Here is a 21,135-nt window from a genome sequence, read left to right as displayed (position 1 = left end):
GAATAGAGTAACCCTTGCGCAGTGACAGAAGGTGGTCCACTTGCTAGTGTCTTACCACTAGTATAGGCAGCTTTACATTGAAACATGCATGAAGACAACCAATGATATAAACAACAAACTTCTTTTTCATTTTTGGGTCTGATGGTGCCTAACAATAGTTGCATGTTTTTTCTTATTTTCCCTGTGTAGAACTCGGTCAGTTGGACCATAGCCCTTGTCCTATAGGACTCCTGAACTCCAAACGCTATGCGGAACTTGGGAAAGTTCGACCGGAATAAAAATGGCAAGAAAGAAACCCAGTTTTAAATACAAGTTAGTCATTAGATTATAGTAGCTCTTCGCATGTCCAATCCTCATATCTAGACGTGATCGTCAGAACAAGCCCTAACTTTCAGAGCGGAGTGCATCACTTACGTTCCATCTGGCAGATATCTCCTCACGATCAAGGGAATCTTCTTCTGGTTCAGCTCCTTCATGGCAATCTGCAGCGGATCCGTCTCTCCCTCGAGGTCCACCAAAACAGGCGCATTCAAACTAACAAGAAGTCAGCAAAAACGTCTTCCCTTTCACCTCCTGTTATCCCAATAAGCGCAACTAACCTGATCTGCAGCGCTCTCGTGCCCAAGACGCGGGCTCTCTCATATTTGGTCATGTACGGGGTCGTCGTGCGCTGGTCGCTAGGAATCTTCTTCGCCCGAGCCTGCTCGATCACTTTCCCTGAATAACCTGCGTTCGGGTCGCCTGAAACAACAACACGGTCTCCGTTCACGGCAGGGTCGTACTGGCCGTCCTCGTAGCCCTCTGCGCCTTCGAGGTCTTCGACATCCTCGGGGTTGAGAAAGTCATCGGGCTCAATGTCCTCGAAGTTCTCGCCGGGTTCGTCGTAGCTATCGCGGGTTTCAAGTTAGTATGCATGAATAACCCTCAAATGACCAGGCGGGCCAAGCTATGGTGTTCCGCAATGATCCCAAAAGAAAAGACAGAACAGGAGGCCTTACTGGTCCTCAGCCTCGTTGTCGCCGTAATCGGACATTGTGGAGATTCAGATGACGCGACACTCGAGGGATTGGCGCTGAAGGTGAATGCGGGCAGAGAGGTGAGGGCAAGGCGGATCGTGAATGCTCAGTCTTTCTTTGAAGAATTCATTCAAGCTGTCGCGACAAAAGGCGGCGAAAAAGTTCCTGGTGCCGCTAGTCTGTTTCGGGATTAGAGCTCTCACCGCCCTTTTAACTTCTCGGCAAAATTTTGACCTCCAGACAAATTTATTTGCGCTGCAGGCATTCTTGTCCTTTAAATATTTCATCTTCCACCATCTTCACATGCTTCAAATTTCATAGCACACTTTCTGTGTGCTCACTGAAGCATGGCTCCAAAGCGGTCGTCGACCGGGGATTACCCGAGCCCTAAACGGCTACAGAGAGCTGCCCTAGATGAGACCGGTAAGCTACGGCGCAATTCACCGAAGACACACCAGAAGCTAATAGCTATCAGATCCAATCTACGAAGAGCCACATTCCGATGTGGACTACTCATCGCACGACAATGCCAGCATTACAAGCGACAGTCTCCACGATACCCCAGCAACACCGTTCTCAGCAACCTCAACATCAGTAAGGTATCCATCGGAGCTGAAAACCCACCTGTGCCCCTTCGACGGTTGTACCAAGGCATTCAACCGCCCTGCCCGGCTTCAAGAACATCTACGCTCGCATAACAATGAGCGACTCTTCAGCTGCACCCACCCCGACTGCGACAAGACCTTCCTCCGCGCCTCGCACCTAAACCACCACGTCAAAAGCGCCCATACCGGCGTCCGCGACTACGTCTGCGATCGCCCAGGCTGTGGAAAGAGCTTCGTCACTGGCTCACGGCTCCGAAGACATCTAGCTGCCCACGACGGACAAGACAAGTACCGCTGTACCGAACACCCGCCTTGCAACGAGACCTTCCGCAAGCACTCGACGCTCCAGAAACATGTTCTCTCTGTGCATCTCAAGCAGAAGCCCTTTCAATGCACACATACGAACCCCGAAACTGGCGAGAAATGCACAATGGCATTTGAATCGGCGGGGCATCTCCGCGCTCACGAGAGCAGAGTCCACACTGAGAAACGGTTCAGTTGCGCGGAGTGTGCGCAGCGCGCGCAGGGTGCGAAGGAACAGGGCAATGATAATATGTCCATGCCACCGCCGGCTACATTCCCGACATACTCCCTCCTCCAAGCACACATTCGCACCGCACATCCGCCTCAGTGCCCTAATTGCGCCGTGACATGCTCCACAGCCCGAGAACTCCGTCGGCATCTCGAAGTCGCGCACGGCAACGTCAGCCTGGAAGAGCGCCGGGTCTTCCCATGTACTGTTCCAGGTTGTGACCGCAGCTTCACGAAGAAGGGCAATCTAACAGTCCACATCCGCACCGTGCACGACGGCGAGAAACGCTTCGTATGCGGGGAGACGGACCTCTCTGCCTCCAAGCGCGTAGTCGGCTGGTCTCCCGCTGACGGGTGTGGAAAGCGCTACGGCAGTAAACTCGCACTGGAAGAACATATCCGGACTGCACACTTAGGGTTCCAGAACTCGAAGGCCGAGCGGCGCCAGAGATTTGGGAAGCGAGGCGATGCATCTACCACATCATCTAATAAGGACAAGAATAACAACGCTTCCGCCCTCGCAACGCTTACAGGCGAAGGGTACGCCGACCTTCCGGGCCGGACAATTACCTGCCTCATCGCTACATGCCCGCACCGGTTTCACCGGAATTACGATCTCTGGGTACATATGGGGAGTAAGCATAACTATGCTGAAGACGATATCCGGGATATGTTCCTCCAGCGCGCATTACTTGGCGACGGCAATACCAATGACGCTGATGCCGCTTCTGAAGCTGCGCCCGTTTCTGTGTCGGGTGATATGCTTGGTATATACGGCCTTGAATTCGACAACGACAGCCCAGGTTACGAACAGCTTCCCGAAATAGATATGGGTATGAATCCGAATATTAATATGGGTGCCGACCCTTATTCATTTGGTGAAGACGAGCTTCATCACTCCGACTTTTTCGGCTCAGATCCCCTGATGCAAGATTCTGTGGCTGATGCTCTGGCCGAGCCTCAGTCCACATCTAAGATACCCCCTGACGACATGATGATTGATCCGTTTCTGGACTTGAATATGGTTAGTTCATAATTTGGCAGATTTAGCGGGCGTTAGTACAGAGTATACTGTTTCCGGGTTTCCTTATCATTATCATTTGTTTTCTACGGACGGGGTACTACCCACCCATATTATTCTCGTCAGCGGCTAGTACTTGATTCTAATTTGATCATTTATTGATCTTGCCGAGGGCATCTATTCTCCAGTCTCAAACCGGGTGCACTTCGTGTGAGGCAGCATACCTCGCCTACTGAGTTGCGGAGCACTACCTTACGGTTCACCCTCGAGGAATGTTAACTGAGATTGAACTTTGCAACGGCAATGATAATTCTCAGGGAGGATGGATTAGATGCGTATAGGACACTTCAGTATGTCATGAGATAGGATATATTCAATGCTACGTACTGCCTCCCAATATGGAGATCAACAGAATATCAGCTAGTGGAGAGTGATGATGCGGATACAAAAATGAAGGCAAAAAATGAAGTTTCGATCCAACAGTGAAAGCGATACTATTGAGACTATTCTGATGTCAAATGATGTGTAGAAGCCTGTTCTCCAAGTTGTTGATTTTGATTTTTTTTTTTTTTTCTATGATTTTCGATATGATCGTTGTATTTGTTTAGGAGGGGGTAAATTGAATTGCCGAGGGATTTCGAATCAACGCAAACGAAAGCAGTTCGTTCAGGTCGTACATTCGTGTCGGTCGTTGAGGACGAAACCATCCGCAGCTAGATAGCCCTACTTTGCGAGAACGAGGTCTGGGGTGAGAAATCAGGCAGTTCATCATCGTCGGTTGTCCTGCAAGGTAGAAAACGACAACGTCAGTTCTATGAAAGAATACCCAAACAGTAAGCCATAGCACTCACGCGTTCGAGGGAGATCCATCATCCGAAGGGCTATCATTAATACCGGGACTACCACTAATAGTCGATTGAGTGATTGACTCTCCATGAACGGAGCGGCGACGAACAGGGGGATTCGAAAGTTTGAGGCCTGTCTCCATTCTTCTTTCCAGAAGCGAGGTGTCGTCGTAGAGATTCTCGGAGAGCTTGTGGCTTGTTCTCATGATGTCCTGGAAGTAGTCGGTATTCCGGGTCGGAAAGACCTTGTCCTCTCTGGGTGTCATATGAGATGGAGAGAGCCTGGTACCTCCGGGGGTAGCTCGGTAGCAAATAAGATGCAGCAAGAAGCACCAGTAGTCGCCATTTCTAGTCTTCGGTTGTTGCAGGACAAATAGTCTGGCAACGTCACAGAACAAAAGGACAGCTGCGAATCCCCTGGCCAGGCTTAGCCATAGTGCTGTCTGGAGCAAGAGGTCGAGGACTTCTTCATTGACGCCGTGGGATGCCCAGCTGGCAAGGTCGCTTGAGCTCGCTTTCTGAGAGGATAGACGAGGAGTTCCTGGAGATTTGGGAGGTAACCACCCTGACGCCCTTGCCCTGGCTGGCTCGTATTCCGATATGTGTGTCTTATAGCTGCGGAAGAAATTGGACAGTTCGATCTCAGAGCCGCTGAAGCTGTCCCACTGGAGGGTCGCTTTGCATGTGTCCAAACGACTCTGCTTCAAACTGAACATCTTCGACCATTCGTTGTTATCGGAGGTTTGGTTGTAGATAGTCCCTAAGGTGGAACAAGCACGTTAGCATAAGAAGTGTAAGTAAAAGTACAATCAGTTGAAGACTTACTTTGCTCATGGCCAGGCTTCACCGCCGCGCAGATGTCACTCTTGAACATCTCGATGGCTCTGATAGATGCTTCGAGCTGCTCGCAGGTCTTGCCGGGGTCCGCACGTCGAGTATTTAGCCAAAATATTTCCTTTCTTGTCCCTCCACGAATGGGGCCCAGTAGCCTTCGGAGCATGTTTATTTCATTCACAAAGAACGTCTCATCGCTGCTGCTCGTCTTGCTTGGTTGAATGATCGGAGTGCCATGGTCATCGTTTCCGGTCCAGCGCTCTAGGTCGATCTGGATGTCCTCGATCACGTCGCTTGATTCAAATAGAAGTAGTAGGAGATGGGCGTAAGAGCCTGGGAAGAGATCCTCGACGAGCATCGGCAGCGAAGCCATGATGGTCTCTCCAAAGGTACCGGGGTCAAAGCCCTTGGTGAATTTGGACGTCAGATGATCTAGCTTCTTGGTTTCGGCATCGATAATTTGACCAGCTTTCTCGGAGACTAAGGCATAAGGGCTGCCTTGAGGTTGAAAGGGGATGTCCATGGCTTCGGAATCGACTGCGCTGAGGGGTCCAGCTGGAGTGACTGGAGAGGTGCCAAAATTGTCCATGGCTAACGTTCGTTACAGGTACGGTGGTTATGCCGAAGATTGAAGGACGGTAAAAATGATCAAGATCCAATATGACCCAAGAGACACAAGGAAAAGAAGAAAGTGGTGAACAATGGGACAACAAATTGGTACGCAATGAGACAAGACCGATATGCCGGATTCTTGCAAGGCTCTGCCGTCAAAGCTTCAGATCCAAGAACAAGTCAGTGTGAGAGTCACTTGATGAAAAGACAGCTTTGGAAGTGTAAGGCTTAAGAAGAGAGAGGAGTATCTGAGATAGAAGGAAGACTTGAGACAGAGAAAACAGGTCTGGGGAGATGCAGAAAAGCAGAACAAAAGCGGGAATCAGAGACAGGATATAAACGTGACGCAGCCAAAGGAGATAGCTGAGATGTAAAACGCGCTCATTTGTGTTTTGATAAGAACTGTGAATGGTGGCCAGGGCTATGAGTGAATATCAAATCCCTAACACAAGTGAATGCTGAACATCTCCAGTTTGAGCGCCAGAGTAAACTGATAGGCAAATAGATGTCCTCCATTCATGAATCAGACAAACTTCTTCTGTCTATTCTTTTCTACCACAACCCATATTTAGGACTTCCTTATACCTGAATTCTATCTACCCTTTCTGCACGTCCTGCATGTCCTTCACCTCCTGCAGAAGCACGTTATTTGCTTTTTTATCAACCCTGTGACTCTGGAGTTTGATCTGTCAAGCACATCAGTATCTAGACCCTGGTTGTCAAAGACTCATCAGGCTCAATGCACTGAACGTGACCATCGAAGACTTAGGTAGGCTTGGTGTTGCAGGCATGAATGAGTTACTGGTGTGGATTCTAACGCGCAACACAATCCCTGTTAGATATCTTTCAATATCCTAGATAGAACCAATGTCTCCGACTGTAAACTGTACCTAGTTTGCGCCCAGGGATACCTAATCCATGGTCAATGAGCGGGTCGCGCCAAGTCCTATACTTAGGTAGAGGCTTTCATGTCCACCAAACCCTTTCTGGTTAGCAGTGACCAGGTCAAAGGACTCAACACTGTTGGCTTCTATGCACTTTGCAATGATATGATTGGTTAGTGCACCTACATTGCCTTTCCCACCAGTACAAATCCTTCGAAATCTCTAAGGTATGTAGTAGATACTTCTGGCAGGAGCTTGGATCCTCACCTCGTTGCGCGCAACGAGCACGGACCATACACACTGCCTCAACATTGTTAGAATGTCGGGTAGGTAGACGAGCTCGAGGCACCGAGTCCCATGCTTGGAAGCGACACGGAGACGCTAATGCATATTCTGAGAACATGCACAAGGACAAATCTAGTACCCCCTCAGGAGTGGCGGGATACTGGGTTTGTGTTTAGCTTGCAATCGAGTCCGAGGAAGCTGCGAGTTCAACAGTCGGGTCTCAGCTGGAATAGCTCAGACTCCAGCATATATGGACATCTGGCTCAGGTAGGTACCATGCGCGGTCGGAGTAACACATCAGCTCGCATGTGGCGCCGGTTGCCCCAGTGCTTCTCAGCAGCTAGTATTCGAAGTAACTGGCTTGACTCCGTTGATCAAGGAAGTATCGGTTACAGCTCTGACACATCAATGTATTTTGTCTAAACTGCTGTTGTAGATCCAGGATGCCATAGACTTCGCGAGGAGTGGCTTGGTTCCGTACGGATGGAAAGGCATTTCGCTTATTCTTGATAATGGTGGCATCGCTGCATACTTTGAGAGATTCTCGAGATGCGCATAGATTCGGGATACGGATAAGACCTTGAGATGCGCCGGGTGAGAAAATCTCAAGATGCACAGGCTGAGAAAAAGGGTCGACAGGGTAGTTATGCAGACCGGCCCCGAAAGTCTGCATTAGCGTGTAGAGTAGAGACCAACACAGAAAGGTGTTAGCTGCCAAACCAACTCGAGTTTCAGTATCAGTATCACGTGATATTAACTGTGCCACATTAAAGCTAAGCCACATCTTGACCCTCTCGCACAGGCAATCGGACAGCCACAAACGCGATTCGCTGAATTTGCATCTTTGGGGCTGGGACTGTTGATCCCAGCTGGACGGTCGAGTCGGGCCGTCTACCGTTGGAAGGCATACTGCCCGCTGTCTTCGATTTGGAAGGGATCGCCTGGCTACGCGTCAGGCTGTCAGCTTGATTTGCGGGCGACGGTCGTCATTGGACGAGGAGCCTCAGCCTTAACGTATCTTGCATGCAAGTACAAGTGGCAGGTCGTGAAGGTGAATCTACAGAGTTAAACTGGAAGCCCGACCACGTCTCCTGAATTTGACTTTTTGCTGTAAGTAAAAGGAGGAGGCTGTCAATAGTTATACCCCGCTTAATGAACGCTTCGTATCCGGTCCCATCCATCCATCCTGCTAGTCAGGGGTTAGGGGACAGGGGCTCATCTGATACTGGAGTCGTACAGAGTAAGGGAAAGGAGACATCAGGAACGTCAGATGTCGTGACATTCTAGTTAGGCGGCCATATTTTTTTGAGATGAGGAGCGTGCGAACTATTCGCGGCTAAGAAAAATACAGTACGATAGTCCCGTGTGAGTGGCCAGTCGGGTTGGCGCGGGCGTTGGACATGGAGTCTTGGACTGAATCAACAGCCACAGTGAAGAATAGCGATGAATTAGTCGAGCTTGGCACCGCCATATTTGTCAGGTTGTCTCGGTTGTTGCGACTGTTTTTGCCCGTGCCCGCATGGAAGGGAAAGGAAGAGAATGGGAATAATGGGTGGTTGAGTTGCCACTGGTAGAGGGCTGGTAGGGCGATCCAAGACATGCAGGGCCTGTGTTACTATTTATGGACCGCCGTTGTTGTACTCCAGTACATTTTTTCTCTTCATTAAACAAAAATCAGTCCAGTTTTGACTGCGAACTGTTGAGTTTGCAGCTATTCCCAGTCAATGTGCTTTTCAATGCACCTACAAGTCCAAATTTCAAATTCGTCCAGCTCAATGCTCTGCTCGCTGGCAGTGCTTGCCCAGCAACCAGGATCAATGCAACACCAACCTATCGTAAGCAGAATTCATGGTTCACTTCCTAGGACAAAAAAAAGCAACTTTTGGAACCTCAGCGGAAGGCGCCCTGTCCGGAATCGGTGTGTCTGCAGGCCAGGCCTCAAGGACTTGGATCTGGACTGTGCCTTAACAGTGGTAGACGGTACAGTTCCTGTGGTTGAGCCACCGATGACGCACATACCATGCCACAGCATTGATTCACTGTGGGATTTTGATGAATTGAATTGTAAAGAACCAACTCTTCTATAAGTAATTGTTCATGATCATAGAGATATAGAAATAGTAGTCTCAAAACTATCATCAATATTCTATAATACTGAAAGTACTCTGTACAGAGGAGTAACTACATGCAGACTCAACCCACCCGCCCACTTGGACCCACGGCGCATCATCTGGGCCCTCCGCCCGTTTCGCGGCCTCAGAGTCTTGTCTTGCAGTCTCACAGTCTCACCGTCGTACCTCGTGCTCTCTCTCTTCCGTTTCTTGCTTGCTTCCTTGTGTCACTTGTCACCGCCGCTCTGCTCTCTCTCTTTCCATCCACTCTCTCCTTCCTCTCTTCTTCTCTTCTCTCACCCTAGCCAGTGTTGGACCACCACCGTTAGTCCCCCCACCAACCCCAGGTCCAGCTAGCTACCTTGTTAGTGTCCGACTGACTCGGATCTGAGGTCAGGCGCTGACGACTCCTCGACCTTGCGCCATTCATCTCAAAGCACCAACTCTATTTGGCCGCCCGTCCAGCTTCACTTTGTCTTCGTGTCATTCGCTCCTCTATACAGCCGCTCTCTTTTACACCGTCGCTTCATGGACTCGCCCGTCTAATCCTAAGCTTGGCGGGTCTTGAGTCCTGATACTTTTGTCTCTCCGCACGGAGCCGGAGCCCAAAGTCAAACGCCATCCTGCGTCCATACCTATTGTCACCCCCGCCCCTTCTCGCTTTTTGCCTCCGTCCGCTCGTTTTCCGCCATCAAAAAGAACACCTTCCTAGAAGCTGGTCTTCTTGTACCCTTTGAAATCGCCTGCTGCAATCATGGGCCGCTCTCGCGGTGAGTACCAATGATCTAATGGGGCTGATTAGCTCTACTTCTGTTCTGGAAGATAATTCCGCTAACATCCCTTGCATTTCTAGTGCTGTCGTTTCTCTCTTCGTTCGGGGGATCGTCCCGCAAAGCAAGTCCCGACCGCAATGAACGAATGAACCCAGCTTTCAGTCGTCCGTCAAGACACGATACGCCATCGCCAGATACACCTTCTCCGCACGATGCTACTCCAACAATGCTGTCAAAATCCGAGCGGCGCATGTCGCGGCCGGGCTCAATGGTCTTTACGAGTAACCCGCCGTTCATGCAATTAGCGGAGGACACTCCCGCCGAGCTAACAAGGATCTTTACGTACATGAACAGCCATGCGAATAAGCTGTACTACGAAGGATACTTTTTGAAACTGAATGACCTGGATACAAGTATGATTTTGACGATGTGCTACGCTGAGGAAATAGCTGACTGGATTTTTAGATGGTCGACCGTGCGCTGATCGACAATGGGTAGAGTGCTATGCCCAGCTTGTCGGGACGGTTCTGTCTTTATGGGATGCCGCTGCGCTGGACGCAGCTGGTGATGCAGCAGATGTTCCCGCCACATTCGTTAACCTTTCAGATGCATCGATCAAATCAGTGAGACCTCTGAAAACTATTGAACCAACATTTTTCTAACATGAGACAGATTCAAACACTTCCTACGCAGAACTCGGCGGGTGCGCAGTCTCTTCAGAATGTCCTGAGCGTCTCATCAGCAGGTCAAAATCGATACCTTCTCCACTTCGATTCCTACGACTCTTTGATCCAATGGGCGTCGGCGATTCGTCTAGCTATGTATGAACACACCTGCCTCTACGAGGCGTACACTGGCGCCATCATCGCCGCAAAGGGCAGAGAATTGAACAACATCCGAATGATTCTTGAGCGAACTCGATTTAAGCACGAAGACTGGGCTCGGGTACGATTTGGCGCGGGAACTCCGTGGAGACGATGTTGGTTTGTAATTACGCCACCAGATGAGAAGGAATTACAAAAGGCAAGGAAAACGATGAAAAAGAAATCCGCATACGACCGAGCGCCGAGACTGGTGATAGGCAACATCAAGTTCTATGAAACGAAGAAGACAAAGAAAGTGAAGCCTATTGCGACAGTCACCGACGCCTACTGCGCTTACGCCATCTATCCCCAATCTAAGGCCTTGATCGACCAGTCGACTCTCATCAAGATTGAGGGCAACTTCATTCTACACTCACAGTCAGAGACAAAAACCGAGGGTTTCGTTTTCATCATGCCAGAAGTACATCCCGCCGTGAGTGGTTTTGAGATCATGCTACAGTTCCTGATGCCGACTTTCGACACTTTCAACCTGTACGGGCGCCCGAATCGTTTCATTGCCGCGGCCAATCACATCAAGAGCATCATGTTCGCTTTCCCCAACCAAGAACGATATGACTACCTGGATCTTGCGGAAGTTGTGAATCTCCTGCGGAATCCCGTGTCAGAAAATTGGACCGAGGCAGAGTGGAGGAAGCAGCTCAAGGATGCAACGGCACGCCGGATGGCAAATGTCAGCAGCAGGACAAGCAGCATGGCCACGAACCGGCCTCGCTTCCGTGCTAGTATATCCAATCGCTATAGCCAGGTCCCTGCCCACCCGTCCTCGCGAAAAGAACCTTTCCCCGGATACAAGCCTGCGTTCAACCAGTCGGTCGATGCGATTGTGCAGCAAGTGCCTAAGGAGGAGCCCTTCAACACAGCAACACCGCACTCGCGGAGCATGTCTGATGCACCCGGGTTTGCTCTTAAGCCATTTCGAAACGCTGCGATGGTCAATGGCTCCCCAGCATCCTCCGCCCAGGACTTATCAGGAAGCCCTGTGGTTGGTGATTCGCCCACTCGAAGCATATCCGAGGAGGATGAGCTTCAGTACTCCGATCAAGGCCCTTACATGAACCCGGCGTATGTACCGCAACAATCGCCTCCTGATGTTTCGCTGCCACCTATGCTCATGCACGACCCCATTGGACGACCGCCTACTAGACCCCAGGCTCCACCAGACGCGCGGCGAGCCAACGTGCGCATGTCGGATGCCACTCTCGCGCAATTTGTTGCTGCGTCTGGCGGCATTCATAATTTGAGAGACAGACCCACTACTTCCGGAAGCCAAGGCAGCAGCGACTATGCAAACAATCCGGTGCGACCCGGTTCATCACAACGGCCGAGCTCATCTCAACGCCCTAGCTCATCACAAGCGGCTCCGATTATTCCGGCATTTGATGGGTTCACTAACCAGCAAATGGAAGAGCGGGAAGTGGAACAGGCCCCGCCCGTACCTCAGCATACGTTCGGTGTTGGCGCCGTGCCATCCGCAGCGTCTCTGAATGCATCGAACTCTGGGGTAAACCGGCAGTCAACACAGAGCATGCGCATTGACACTGAGAAAGCTGTCAAGCGGAAGCCTGTTGGCGGCACACCTGTTCAGGTAACCAGCCCAATCAGTTCCGTGGGCGAGCCAAGCTTCGATGATCTCCGCCATACCGTTGACGAGGAGGCCATGAACCTGGTTGGTATCGTCAGTCGTCCTACAATTACTTCAATCAGAAAGCCGCCCCCGCGTCAGGAAGAGGAGAGTGTTTACGGCGATGACGAGTCCACGGCGTCTCCTGACTATGCCAGCACACACGATTCACTTTACAGTAAAAACTCTGTCAAGTCGATTCCCAGGCCTCGAATGGGCGTCAAGAAGACTGTAGGAGAGCTGCAACCGGAGGACGTTGTGATTGGCGACGCGCGTTACTCTAAGCCTGCGGAAACCAAGCCAGTGCAGAACCCCGACATTCCCGCTATTGACTTTGGACCGACATTGACCTATCTCCCGACTACCGGTGGGCCATCTCACACGCAACGTCCAAAGACATCTGACACACTTAAGGGCTATGATTACTTCAAAGGCGACTCTGAGTCCAGAGAGCGACAACGATATTCTTTCCCTGCACGACCGGCCGACCGCAACCACTCCCGATCGCCAAGCCCTGGCGATTTCCGCCGCAGCATGATGTGGCAGCCAGGAATGGCTGTTCCCCGTCCTGCAACTCCTGGTGGCCTTACCCCAGAGCAATTCGTGCAACAACGCGCAGCCCCCAGCCCGCCGGCACAAGCCCACCGCCGATCACCCTCTACGGCGACAGTGACGCCCACCCCGCGACCTGCTTCTGGGGACTGGACTGCCCATGCGAGGTCATCGTCGCAGATGAGCATGACTCGCGACAACAATATTCGGCCCAAGTCTCGCGGAGCCAGCAGCGCTATGAACTACGACGTTTCGTCCCACCTTTCAGCCCGTGAGCAAGAGCACGTGGCTCGTATGACCGGCTCGTCGTTCTTCAACCTGTCCAGTGACAAGCAAAAGACACCATCGCCTGTCAACCCAATGGGCTTGGTTGGCGCAATTGACGCTCGCGAGCAAGAGAAGCGATTGATGAAGGAGGGCATGTCAAACACAATGGTCCAGCATGCGATCGCCCAGCGCCAGCAACACTGGCAACAGCAGCCCCAGCAGCTGCCGCCCACCACCCCTCCTCACACCTACGGCGTCCAAACCGGAGCCAACAGCTTCTACAACATGCCCGCTGCCAGCCGCACATGGGATGCTCTCAACCAGCCGACATCAATGAGCCAGCCCTACCGCCCTGAGGAGCCTCGTCGTCAATCCTGGTTCGGTCTTCCCACACAAGCCCAGCAAAGCCCTGCGCTGTACGCGCCCAGCCCGCAGCACCCGCAGCAGCGCTTCAGCAACCCCAACGCCACCTACTACTAAACATTCCTACAATACCTATCCTTATCCTTGGCCTCACATTACGATTCATTCTTACCTTCCCCCCTTTGTTCCTAACTTACGATCCGCATCCCGTCCTTCAGCCTCATTCTCCTTTCTTCTTGGCTCTGCCTACGACTTTGCATTAGACTTAGATCTCATTACCCTCATTCACCTTTCTCCTTGCTCTTTTTTTTCATACCATGTTCCTGCAGCCCCAACGGCATACTTCGGTACTTGCATCGTTTCGGAGTTTTTCTTTCCTTCCAAGATTGATATCATCTATCATCACATCACATCACATTCCATCTCGTTTCGTTTTGTTCCGTCATGACCAGCATTACTCGCACAGCCGCAATCGCAGGAGGCAAAATGGTGTCCTTTGAGGTGCGAATCGCACCTAGGCCCGATATTGTTCTAGGGGTGGATTTACTATATATCTTTTGTTTTGTCTGTTGAGCGGTTGCTAGCTAGCTATTGTTGCGGCGGATATTGAGTAATTTTATTGGATTTATTTGCTCCATTGTCGAACCAGGATCGATAGTAATCAACTAGGTATAGAGTATGGCTTGGTAGCGTATCATTTTCTTCTTTCTCGCTTTCCCTCTGTCGCTGTAGATGTTAAGGCTGGCTTCTTGGCGATCTTTCCGATCTCCGAGACATATATATATATATATATATGTAGATATGGCTAGACAGACCTCAAATCACCACCCACGCTTACAAACACAAGACCATAAATATCAGCCAGACGTTCTTCTTCATCTATATCCAGTCTTCCCCCCCCCCCAATTATAATATACCAAGCCAAACAACACTCAAACGCTCTCAACGATCGAAACCATCCAAGGCGTCATTTCCTCCTAACGAGACATTTTCCTGCTTTGATACCGCCCAAAAACCACGCTACCATATCCATATCCCCATTCTCCATATCCTCATGTACCCTTAATTTATCCTTGAAGGTCAAGAAGAACCTCGCGGCCGCAAGTCTAACTTCCATCTTTGCAAGATGGATACCAAGACATGTCCTCGTTCCACTGCCGAAAGGCATGAACGATTCTTTCATGTCGCGGGTTGGATTTATCCACCGGTTGGGATTGAATATTTCTGGGGATGGGAATATATCAGCATTGCGGTGCAGTGTATATGTCTGGCTTGAGACTGTGATTCCGCCTGGGATGGTATATCCAGATAGGGTTTGTGCTGTGGCTGAGGTTCGTGGGAGGGCTGAGGGGACACCGGAGTACAACCGGAGTGTTTCGAGGATGATATTGTTGAGTGTTTGGAGGGGGATGAGGTCTTTATCTGTGTATTTCTGTGGTAAGATCGATAGTTCGGCGAGAAGGGAGTGTAGGGTTGAGTCTTGGGAAGGTTGCAGTAGGGTGTAAATTAGGTATGTGAGCGTTGTGGCGGTCGTGTCGCTTCCTGCGACGATGAATGTTATTGCTTCATCGGTTATGGATTTGTCCGGGAGCCTAGTGTCGGTTTCTTGGTGTTCATCATCGTCTGTTGTTAATTTTGATGTTGATTTTGTGGTTGTTGATGGCGAGGTCGATTCGGCCAGCTGGAATAACTTCGTGAAGAACGTCTTCTTCATCGGCTCCTTACCCTCTGATTGCGAATCCTCGAGCAACGCCCTATACCTCCCCACCGATTCCACCGCGTACCGTCCCAACCTCTCACCCGCGGCCACAGCTTCAGATACAACCGGCACATACAAGGCTATCCTCCACCCCCAAACCCGGCAAACAAGCCCTAGCAAAGAAGGGAAAACAACCTTTACCCCCTCCAACCTCGCGACAGCCGTAAGGTCTTTGTAATACTGATTCCCTCGTCCCAACTCAAGCATCCGAAACGAATCCCCAAAGCACAATTCCCCGATTATATCCGTGGCCATAAAGACGAACCACTGTAGTATATCGATCTTCCTAGTATCCTTCAATTCAAGCGTCATTCTCGAGATAGCGAGATCCACTCGTGCTGTGATCAGGGACTCTATTTCAGGGCGATGAAGTTCAAACTGGCTCATTTGTCCGCTGAAGAGTTTCCTTCTTTGGCTGTGGAACCCAGGGTCCGAGGTATTAAAGAGGTTCTCGATATCAGGTCTTGTAATTCTCTTGTAGAAGGTTTCGTCTTTGAGGAATGGCGTGCCGATTCTATGGACGGTTTTCACGTCGGCTGGATCAGAGACGGATATTTCGGATGGTGAGACGCGAACTATTGGGCCGTAGCGAGCGTGAAGACGGTGCACGTAGTGCATTCTGCGGCCGCGGAGGTAGTGCCATTTTAGTAAGAGGGAGGTATAACTTGTGTAGAAGGGGCCCGGGAGGGTATGGAGGGGAGAGGTTCGGTGTTTGTAGAGGAGCTGTTTGTTGTGATCAGTTAGAAGGTAGTTGACAAGGTCAGAGTTAGAGCCATACATATATTGCACATAGAGCCAGTGGGAGAAGGAGGAGAGTGGGCGGCATTGTAATAATAATGAGGACATTGAGTAAGTGGAGGAGAGAGGCGAGTTATAAGAGAATTCGAGTGTAGACCACATTGTATTTGACTTCAGGATAATATACCACAAGGTGGGGTCCAATATGGGGGCCATGATGGAGTAGATTATCGAGATGGCATTCTTCAGCTCCATAGCCTGAAACTGGAAAGAGTATGGCATCCTTGACCAGTGTAAGCGCTGCCAAACAAAGGCAGGAAGTCGGGTCCAGCCGCCTCGGACAAGAACAAAGTCTCCACGAACGGCGAGAAACCAAGAGACTAATGCTCGTATATTTCTCGGGTCTATACTCAAGGCCCCAGCGTAGGCTGCGAGTCATGGCTGAAGAAACATGCGAGCCAATGGGAGTTTCTGAGACAATCGCATTGTCTCCTCAGCTGGCGCTAATGCAGGCGAATTAGATCTTGCCTACCCTCTATTTCTAGTTCTCTACCGACTCTACTACACGCTACAGAGTTCCAAGACTTGCCGACGACTCGTAAGATTATACAACTAGATCATCACGGAATCTGCTTCTATATATCCCATCTACCGCTGCTTCCACAGCGTATCGATCTGCTTCTTGCGGGCCTGCGTTTAAACTTGTCAGTAATTGCTCAGTAGCATGATAGGAAGGGAAACATACGATAGGAGCCAAAAGAGTAACACCAATAAACAGCGCAACGATCGTCAAGAGCAACTGCAACTTGGAGAATCCCTTGCCCAAGATATCAAACGCACTACTAGGCATTGCGCGCGTGGCAAAGATGTCGTTTCCGAAGCCAAAGATAAGACTTGTACTTTCGAGAAGCGTCGGCGCAGACAGGATCGTGTTGATTCCAGCCACTTGCCGCGCGTGCGTGAGGTACCATCTTCCGTCAAAGTCAAGGAACGGAACGTACTTCATGAGACCCTCCTCAATCTCAGTGGCAGTGGGGTCTCGGCCAACGGGACGGCGGGGGTCGAGAGCTGGTCGGGGAATGCCGACGATAGCGTTGGACTCGGGGAGTGTGACCAGGAGCTGGCGGGTGGTGATGCCCTGGCGGGTCTGGGTAACGGCCATGTGGGAAATGGGCTCTGCGATGATAAAGGATTGAGAGATGACGTGAGGACGAGGCAAGTCGACAAGGGTAGAGTAGTTGGATGCAGAGTCGAGAGGACCACGGTCGTTGGGGATAGGCGACTCGTACATCTCAGACACAACCAGTTGGTAGCCCTTGGCATCGGAGGGGTCGGAGCCTTCGGCAAAGAAAGAGTAGGCGAACCAGTTCTCTGACATGGCAGAGGCGATGGGCTGCGCGGTGTCCACGCCCTTGTGCGTGCTGGTGTGAAGGATGACGCCAGTGACTGCGTCAATGAGGTAGAATGTAGCCCAATCCTCACCAACGGCTGTAACCAGGGCTGCGTTGGGGGTAAGGTACTTGTACAGAACCGATCGGTTGCCGAGGACCTTTCCGATAGAAGCGACGGGGTCGTGAGATGGACGAGACGTGGCGCGAATGATCTTCTCACCTGGTGCAGGCTGGAACACCCACAGCGGTGACTTGGAGTCTTTCAAATTCTTTCCGACGATCTTGCCGTCTTCTTGGGTTACGATAAAGGCGTCTGAAGGGACCTCATCTCCGGGCGTGATGGGAGAGACAATCTCTGTGGCAGGACCGCGCTGGATGATTTGACCTGTGGTCACGTTGAGAGTAACGGAGCTGCCGTCATGAACATGCACGATCGCAGTTCCAGGCTGGATCTGAAGTGATTTGACTTTCCAGGAATCCGTTTCAGCAGCCTTGACGCTCCAAGCCACTTGGCCGTGGTTTCCGCTGTCCAGCGAATACACCCGTCCGTTCTCCGTAGCGACAATGACGGGCTTCGAAACGCCAAAGTGAGCAAGGTCTGAGACTTCAGCAGCGAGCAAGCTAGTAAGGATGCGCTTGGGCAGACCTCTCAGCCAGTCGGGGAGGTACTCGAGGTCCTTAATGTGGCGCTGCACTCGGTGAGTGTAGGCCTTGATGAGACTCTCGTGACCTTCGACCTCGAGCTGGTGAGCGAGATCCTGCTGGCTGTCTACATCGGCCCAGGCGGCGGCCAAGGCACCGGACAAAGCTTCAGGTCTCGTCCAGGTAACCGCGCCGTTCTGGATCAACTGCCAATCGCCAGATTCCAAGGCAACAGCTGAGCGAACAGCGACGGTGTCGCCTTTGATGGCTACTTCCGAGACTGCGTGCACGGCGCGATCCAGAGACGGGTGCTGGGTCCATCGGGCGAGAACACCGTGGGAAACAGACGACACGACAGTGGTCTCGGAGTCGGTGACGCGAGTAAAGTAAACATTGGCGTCTTTAGTGCCAGTAGCAAAAACAGACCAGCTCTTCAGGTACGGCAGGCTGTATGCCTTGGAGACGGTCGAGGTTGCAAGATCGACATGGTAAACCTCACCCCACGATCCAGATTCGGTCTCGTAATGAACAAGAAAGTGGGGCTGCGCATTGAGGGTCTTTGGCGCGTGAAGCTGGATGCTCTTAATCTCCTCTCCGTGTGTGTTCTCGATGCTCACTGCGCTAACCTGCTTGGTGCCAATAACATTTACCTTCAGCGTCTTGAACGACTTATCCGCCCAGGCGATAACAGGGAACGCAGTGTTGGCGCCGACAAAAAGAACCGATTCGGGGGTAGAAACATCGCTATCAGAGTTGAGAGTCTGTTGGTATGTTTGACGGCCGCTCAGAGGATCAAGCGAGGTAACCCGGATTTTGTAACCCTTCAGTAAGGCGGGCTGAAGAGAGATGTAGTAAACGTTGGTCGAAGAGGAGGACACTTGGAAGGGGAAGTCACCACTATTATCAAACCGTTAGTCTCGTCGCAAAGTACAGTAATCGATAGACACACCTCTCATCATGCCACTCCCACTTGATCTCACCAGTCTGCCCATCGAGCCTCTTCACGGAACCCGCCTGTCCTCCAGAAAGTGCAATTGCGTCCTTGAGTGACGGCTCGGCGGCACTGGCGTCTTGCAGCTCCAGAAGCTCAAGATCCACCACAAGCATATTCGGGGACGAGTTCTCCCAAATCAATTTTCCATCCAGAGCACTCCAAGCCGAAACATAGTCGCCTAATGCGCTGACGACCGCGTTTGTCCCAGCAGAAGCACGCAGCAGACCTTGGGCATCGTCGGGAGCCACAGCCGACCGAGTGAGATTCTGCCTCCAAAGTAACGTTCCATCTTTCGGGTTGACGGCACCGAGGAGCGATTTTTCGGATACTGTGTAGAGGAGGGCGGCGTTTGAGGAGGATGAGGGTCGGTGGAAAAAGGTGGATTTGGACGAAGGAACACCTAGCAGCGCATGGTGGAAATCGACGTGGCCGACCTCGTCAGCGTGGATGGCAAGGGTTGACGGCACGCAAGAGGCGACCAGTATGAGTGTCGCCTGCAGCCACATTGTTATCAGCGCTGTTGTTGCGAGGTCATTGAGGGGCGTTGAGGAAGCTGGAGGTGGAAGAAGTGAGGTCACGGGTGGATGGCTTTGGATTGGTTCCCCGGCGGCTCCTCCGAGCTAGCTTCTTCTACCTTCTTTACTACAGTCAACATCAACAACATCTTTGAAAACCAAGTCTAATTGTCTATTATTTTACTCAATTGTTTTAGATAGCTACGCGAAACATGCCTTGTTCGCCATTTCAACAGCCTGCTTCTCGCCCTCAGTCATATCCTCCGTGATTTCCCACTGCAGCTCGCCCAAGCCCATAGCCCGCTGTCCCTCAAGACTGACCGAGTTCCAGTCCAAAGCGCCCTTGAATCCAATCTCACCGGGGCCACCAGCGCCAGGGAAATCCCATGGTGGAGAATAAGCGAGCGCCGCTTTACGCTGCTTGAGCAGGTAATCGACGTTCATATCGCACATTGGGGTCGCAGGGATGTAGAGAACGCTCGAATCGCCCTTACCACGGTGCTCCTTGTCCACCGAGTGCAGAGAATCGCAGTGCCAGGCCACAAAGTCACCAGGCTCCACTTCTGGAACAGATACCATTGTCGTCTCCAATTCGAGATGCGGGTGGGTGACGGGGTTGTATTCTTGGCAGGCTCCTGGGACGGATCCTGGGAAGGTAGCGTCTAACGACGGCTGCAGAGACTCGGTGTCGAAGAAGGGTCTGAGAATAGTGTATGCGGAGCTGTGCATGAGCATGGGGCAGACATGCAGCGTGCCTTCGCCCGGTGCCGTCTTGGACATGGAGAGCCAGCCTTGGAAGAATCGCAGCATGGAGCAGGCTCCGGCGCCATTATACAAGTCCATGTTGGCAGAGATGCGGTGCTTCACGTCCCACGGGTCGTACTCCTCCCACTTGCCTTCAAGAATCTTGGCGTACACCTTCGAGTATTCGGGGTCCTCCCAGCGCTCCAGCGAGCCACCGTCAATGTGAGGTCCCAGAGTGAACTTGCCATCACCCGGTTGTCGGATACGCAGTCGGTCCGCATATGAAAGAGGGTTCCTTGTCGAGATACGCGTCTTGGGATCGGAAGAGTGCCACAGACGCTGGAGGAAACGTTGCGTCTCGAGAACACTCGCGTGTGATCGGGCCTCTGCCTGCGATGGTGTCCAGTAGAGCTCGAATACAGCCGGTGAGTCTGGCGGGAACGCCTTAACCCGCTCATTGTTTGTAGCAACATAGTCCTCCACCCTCTCCTTCCAGCCCCGAGCCTCCTTGCGCGGTACCACGTTCCTAACAACCATTGTTCCGCGGTGACGAATCTCCTCTAGTACCTTCGTAGAGACATTCCCGGAGACGATATCCGAGTAATCCACAGACGGAATAATCTAGTATAGCCCGTCAGCACCACATTGCCATAACCCAGCTCTGTTAACAGAAAGACTCACATCACTCCCCTTCTCCTTAATCTTCTGCACTTCCTCCTCCAAACTAGGCAATAGCCTCTCCCAGCTCTTCTTCAACGCAGCTTCATTCTCCCGGAACAGACGTTCCTTCAACTCCTGGAACCTCGCCGGAAGGGGCTCAGGCTTATAACCCGGTTGTAAACTAGGAAAGACACTCGAGATATCACCCGCCGCTTTCGTGAGCGGCGAAGCGCTAGATGTAGATGTAGATGTCGCTGTGGATGTAGAGGCCGCGCGAATGCATGACCTCATGAGGAATTTTGAAAGGGACATCTTGCGAGGATGCCGAACACGATAGATAAGGGTTTAGTAATTGTTTTATGGTCTTTGGATTGCATTCTACGCTGTCGCCCCGGGTTTACTTATACTGTGGGGGATGGCGGAGTAGATGGCGGTAACGCTCAAAGCAGTAATCGGGCCGATTACTGTTTGCGGTAAGCGTACCGCTT

At 51.5% G+C, this 21,135-nt stretch overlaps 7 protein-coding genes across 7 annotated transcripts; 2 read left to right on the top strand and 5 right to left on the bottom strand.

Moving 5' to 3' along the window:
* Positions 1-118: 118 nt before the first annotated feature.
* On the bottom strand, positions 119-1,248 carry BDV14DRAFT_169284 (DNA-directed RNA polymerase core subunit RPO26). Its single transcript, XM_073768013.1, has 4 exons — positions 999-1,248; positions 600-887; positions 415-534; positions 119-359 (listed from the first exon to the last, which is right to left on the bottom strand). The coding sequence occupies exons 1-4, from the start codon at positions 1,031-1,033 to the stop codon at positions 326-328; spliced, it is 477 nt and encodes a 158-aa protein (XP_073630408.1). The 5' UTR covers positions 1,034-1,248; the 3' UTR covers positions 119-325.
* A 30-nt stretch (positions 1,249-1,278) lies between these two features.
* On the top strand, positions 1,279-3,600 carry BDV14DRAFT_169281 (uncharacterized protein). The gene is made up of 2 exons (XM_073768012.1): positions 1,279-1,439; positions 1,492-3,600. Exons 1-2 carry the CDS (start codon positions 1,364-1,366, stop codon positions 3,186-3,188), a joined length of 1,773 nt encoding a protein of 590 aa, XP_073630407.1. The 5' UTR covers positions 1,279-1,363; the 3' UTR covers positions 3,189-3,600.
* Positions 3,601-4,020: 420 nt separating this feature from the next.
* BDV14DRAFT_197815 (uncharacterized protein) lies at positions 4,021-5,441 on the bottom strand (the record flags this gene model as incomplete). The annotated part of the gene is made up of 2 exons (XM_073772773.1): positions 4,021-4,778; positions 4,844-5,441. 2 exons carry the CDS (start codon positions 5,439-5,441, stop codon positions 4,021-4,023), a joined length of 1,356 nt encoding a protein of 451 aa, XP_073630406.1.
* Positions 5,442-6,862: 1,421 nt separating this feature from the next.
* BDV14DRAFT_25529 (uncharacterized protein) lies at positions 6,863-7,518 on the bottom strand. Its single transcript, XM_073776377.1, has one exon. The coding sequence runs from the start codon at positions 7,415-7,417 to the stop codon at positions 6,974-6,976; it is 444 nt and encodes a 147-aa protein (XP_073630405.1). The 5' UTR covers positions 7,418-7,518; the 3' UTR covers positions 6,863-6,973.
* A 1,782-nt stretch (positions 7,519-9,300) lies between these two features.
* Positions 9,301-13,421, top strand: BDV14DRAFT_25502 (PH domain protein). Its single transcript, XM_073776376.1, has 4 exons — positions 9,301-9,514; positions 9,598-9,930; positions 9,983-10,140; positions 10,190-13,421. The coding sequence occupies exons 1-4, from the start codon at positions 9,499-9,501 to the stop codon at positions 13,319-13,321; spliced, it is 3,639 nt and encodes a 1,212-aa protein (XP_073630404.1). The 5' UTR covers positions 9,301-9,498; the 3' UTR covers positions 13,322-13,421.
* Positions 13,422-14,124: 703 nt separating this feature from the next.
* On the bottom strand, positions 14,125-15,789 carry BDV14DRAFT_207348 (cytochrome P450; the record flags this gene model as incomplete). Its single annotated transcript, XM_073775119.1, has 2 exons — positions 14,125-15,686; positions 15,742-15,789. The coding sequence occupies 2 exons, from the start codon at positions 15,787-15,789 to the stop codon at positions 14,172-14,174; spliced, it is 1,563 nt and encodes a 520-aa protein (XP_073630403.1). The 3' UTR covers positions 14,125-14,171.
* Positions 15,790-16,262: 473 nt separating this feature from the next.
* BDV14DRAFT_207345 (uncharacterized protein) lies at positions 16,263-20,938 on the bottom strand (the record flags this gene model as incomplete). The annotated part of the gene is made up of 6 exons (XM_073775118.1): positions 16,263-16,391; positions 16,447-18,631; positions 18,684-19,348; positions 19,403-19,415; positions 19,449-20,608; positions 20,669-20,938. The coding sequence occupies 6 exons, from the start codon at positions 20,936-20,938 to the stop codon at positions 16,350-16,352; spliced, it is 4,335 nt and encodes a 1,444-aa protein (XP_073630402.1). The 3' UTR covers positions 16,263-16,349.
* Between the last annotated feature and the right edge of the window lie 197 nt (positions 20,939-21,135).

Source organism: Aspergillus stella-maris (genome assembly GCF_047715825.1).
Source record: "Aspergillus stella-maris strain CBS 113639 unplaced genomic scaffold BDV14scaffold_13, whole genome shotgun sequence".
Lineage (NCBI taxonomy): Eukaryota > Fungi > Ascomycota > Eurotiomycetes > Eurotiales > Aspergillaceae > Aspergillus > Aspergillus stella-maris.
Note: the sequence above shows the minus strand (reverse complement) of the source record. Positions and strands in the feature narration are given on the sequence as shown.

Bases quoted from the DNA above. Each gene is read 5' to 3' on its own strand.
- BDV14DRAFT_169284 (XM_073768013.1), bottom strand. From the start codon at position 1,033: ATGTCCGATTACGGCGACAACGAGGCTGAGGACCA. The intron at 888-998 runs GTAAGGCCTCCT...AACCCGCGATAG, and splicing joins GACAACGAGGCTGAGGACCA to CTACGACGAACCCGGCGAGA. The intron at 360-414 runs GTAAGTGATGCA...GATCACGTCTAG, and splicing joins AGATATCTGCCAGATGGAAC to ATATGAGGATTGGACATGCG.
- BDV14DRAFT_169281 (XM_073768012.1), top strand. From the start codon at position 1,364: ATGGCTCCAAAGCGGTCGTCGACCGGGGATTACCCGAGCCCTAAACGG. The intron at 1,440-1,491 runs GTAAGCTACGGC...AATAGCTATCAG, and splicing joins AGCTGCCCTAGATGAGACCG to ATCCAATCTACGAAGAGCCA.
- BDV14DRAFT_25529 (XM_073776377.1), bottom strand. From the start codon at position 7,417: ATGTGGCTTAGCTTTAATGTGGCACAGTTAATATCACGTGATACTGAT.
- BDV14DRAFT_25502 (XM_073776376.1), top strand. The intron at 9,931-9,982 runs GTATGATTTTGA...CTGGATTTTTAG, and splicing joins ACTGAATGACCTGGATACAA to ATGGTCGACCGTGCGCTGAT. The intron at 10,141-10,189 runs GTGAGACCTCTG...AACATGAGACAG, and splicing joins CAGATGCATCGATCAAATCA to ATTCAAACACTTCCTACGCA.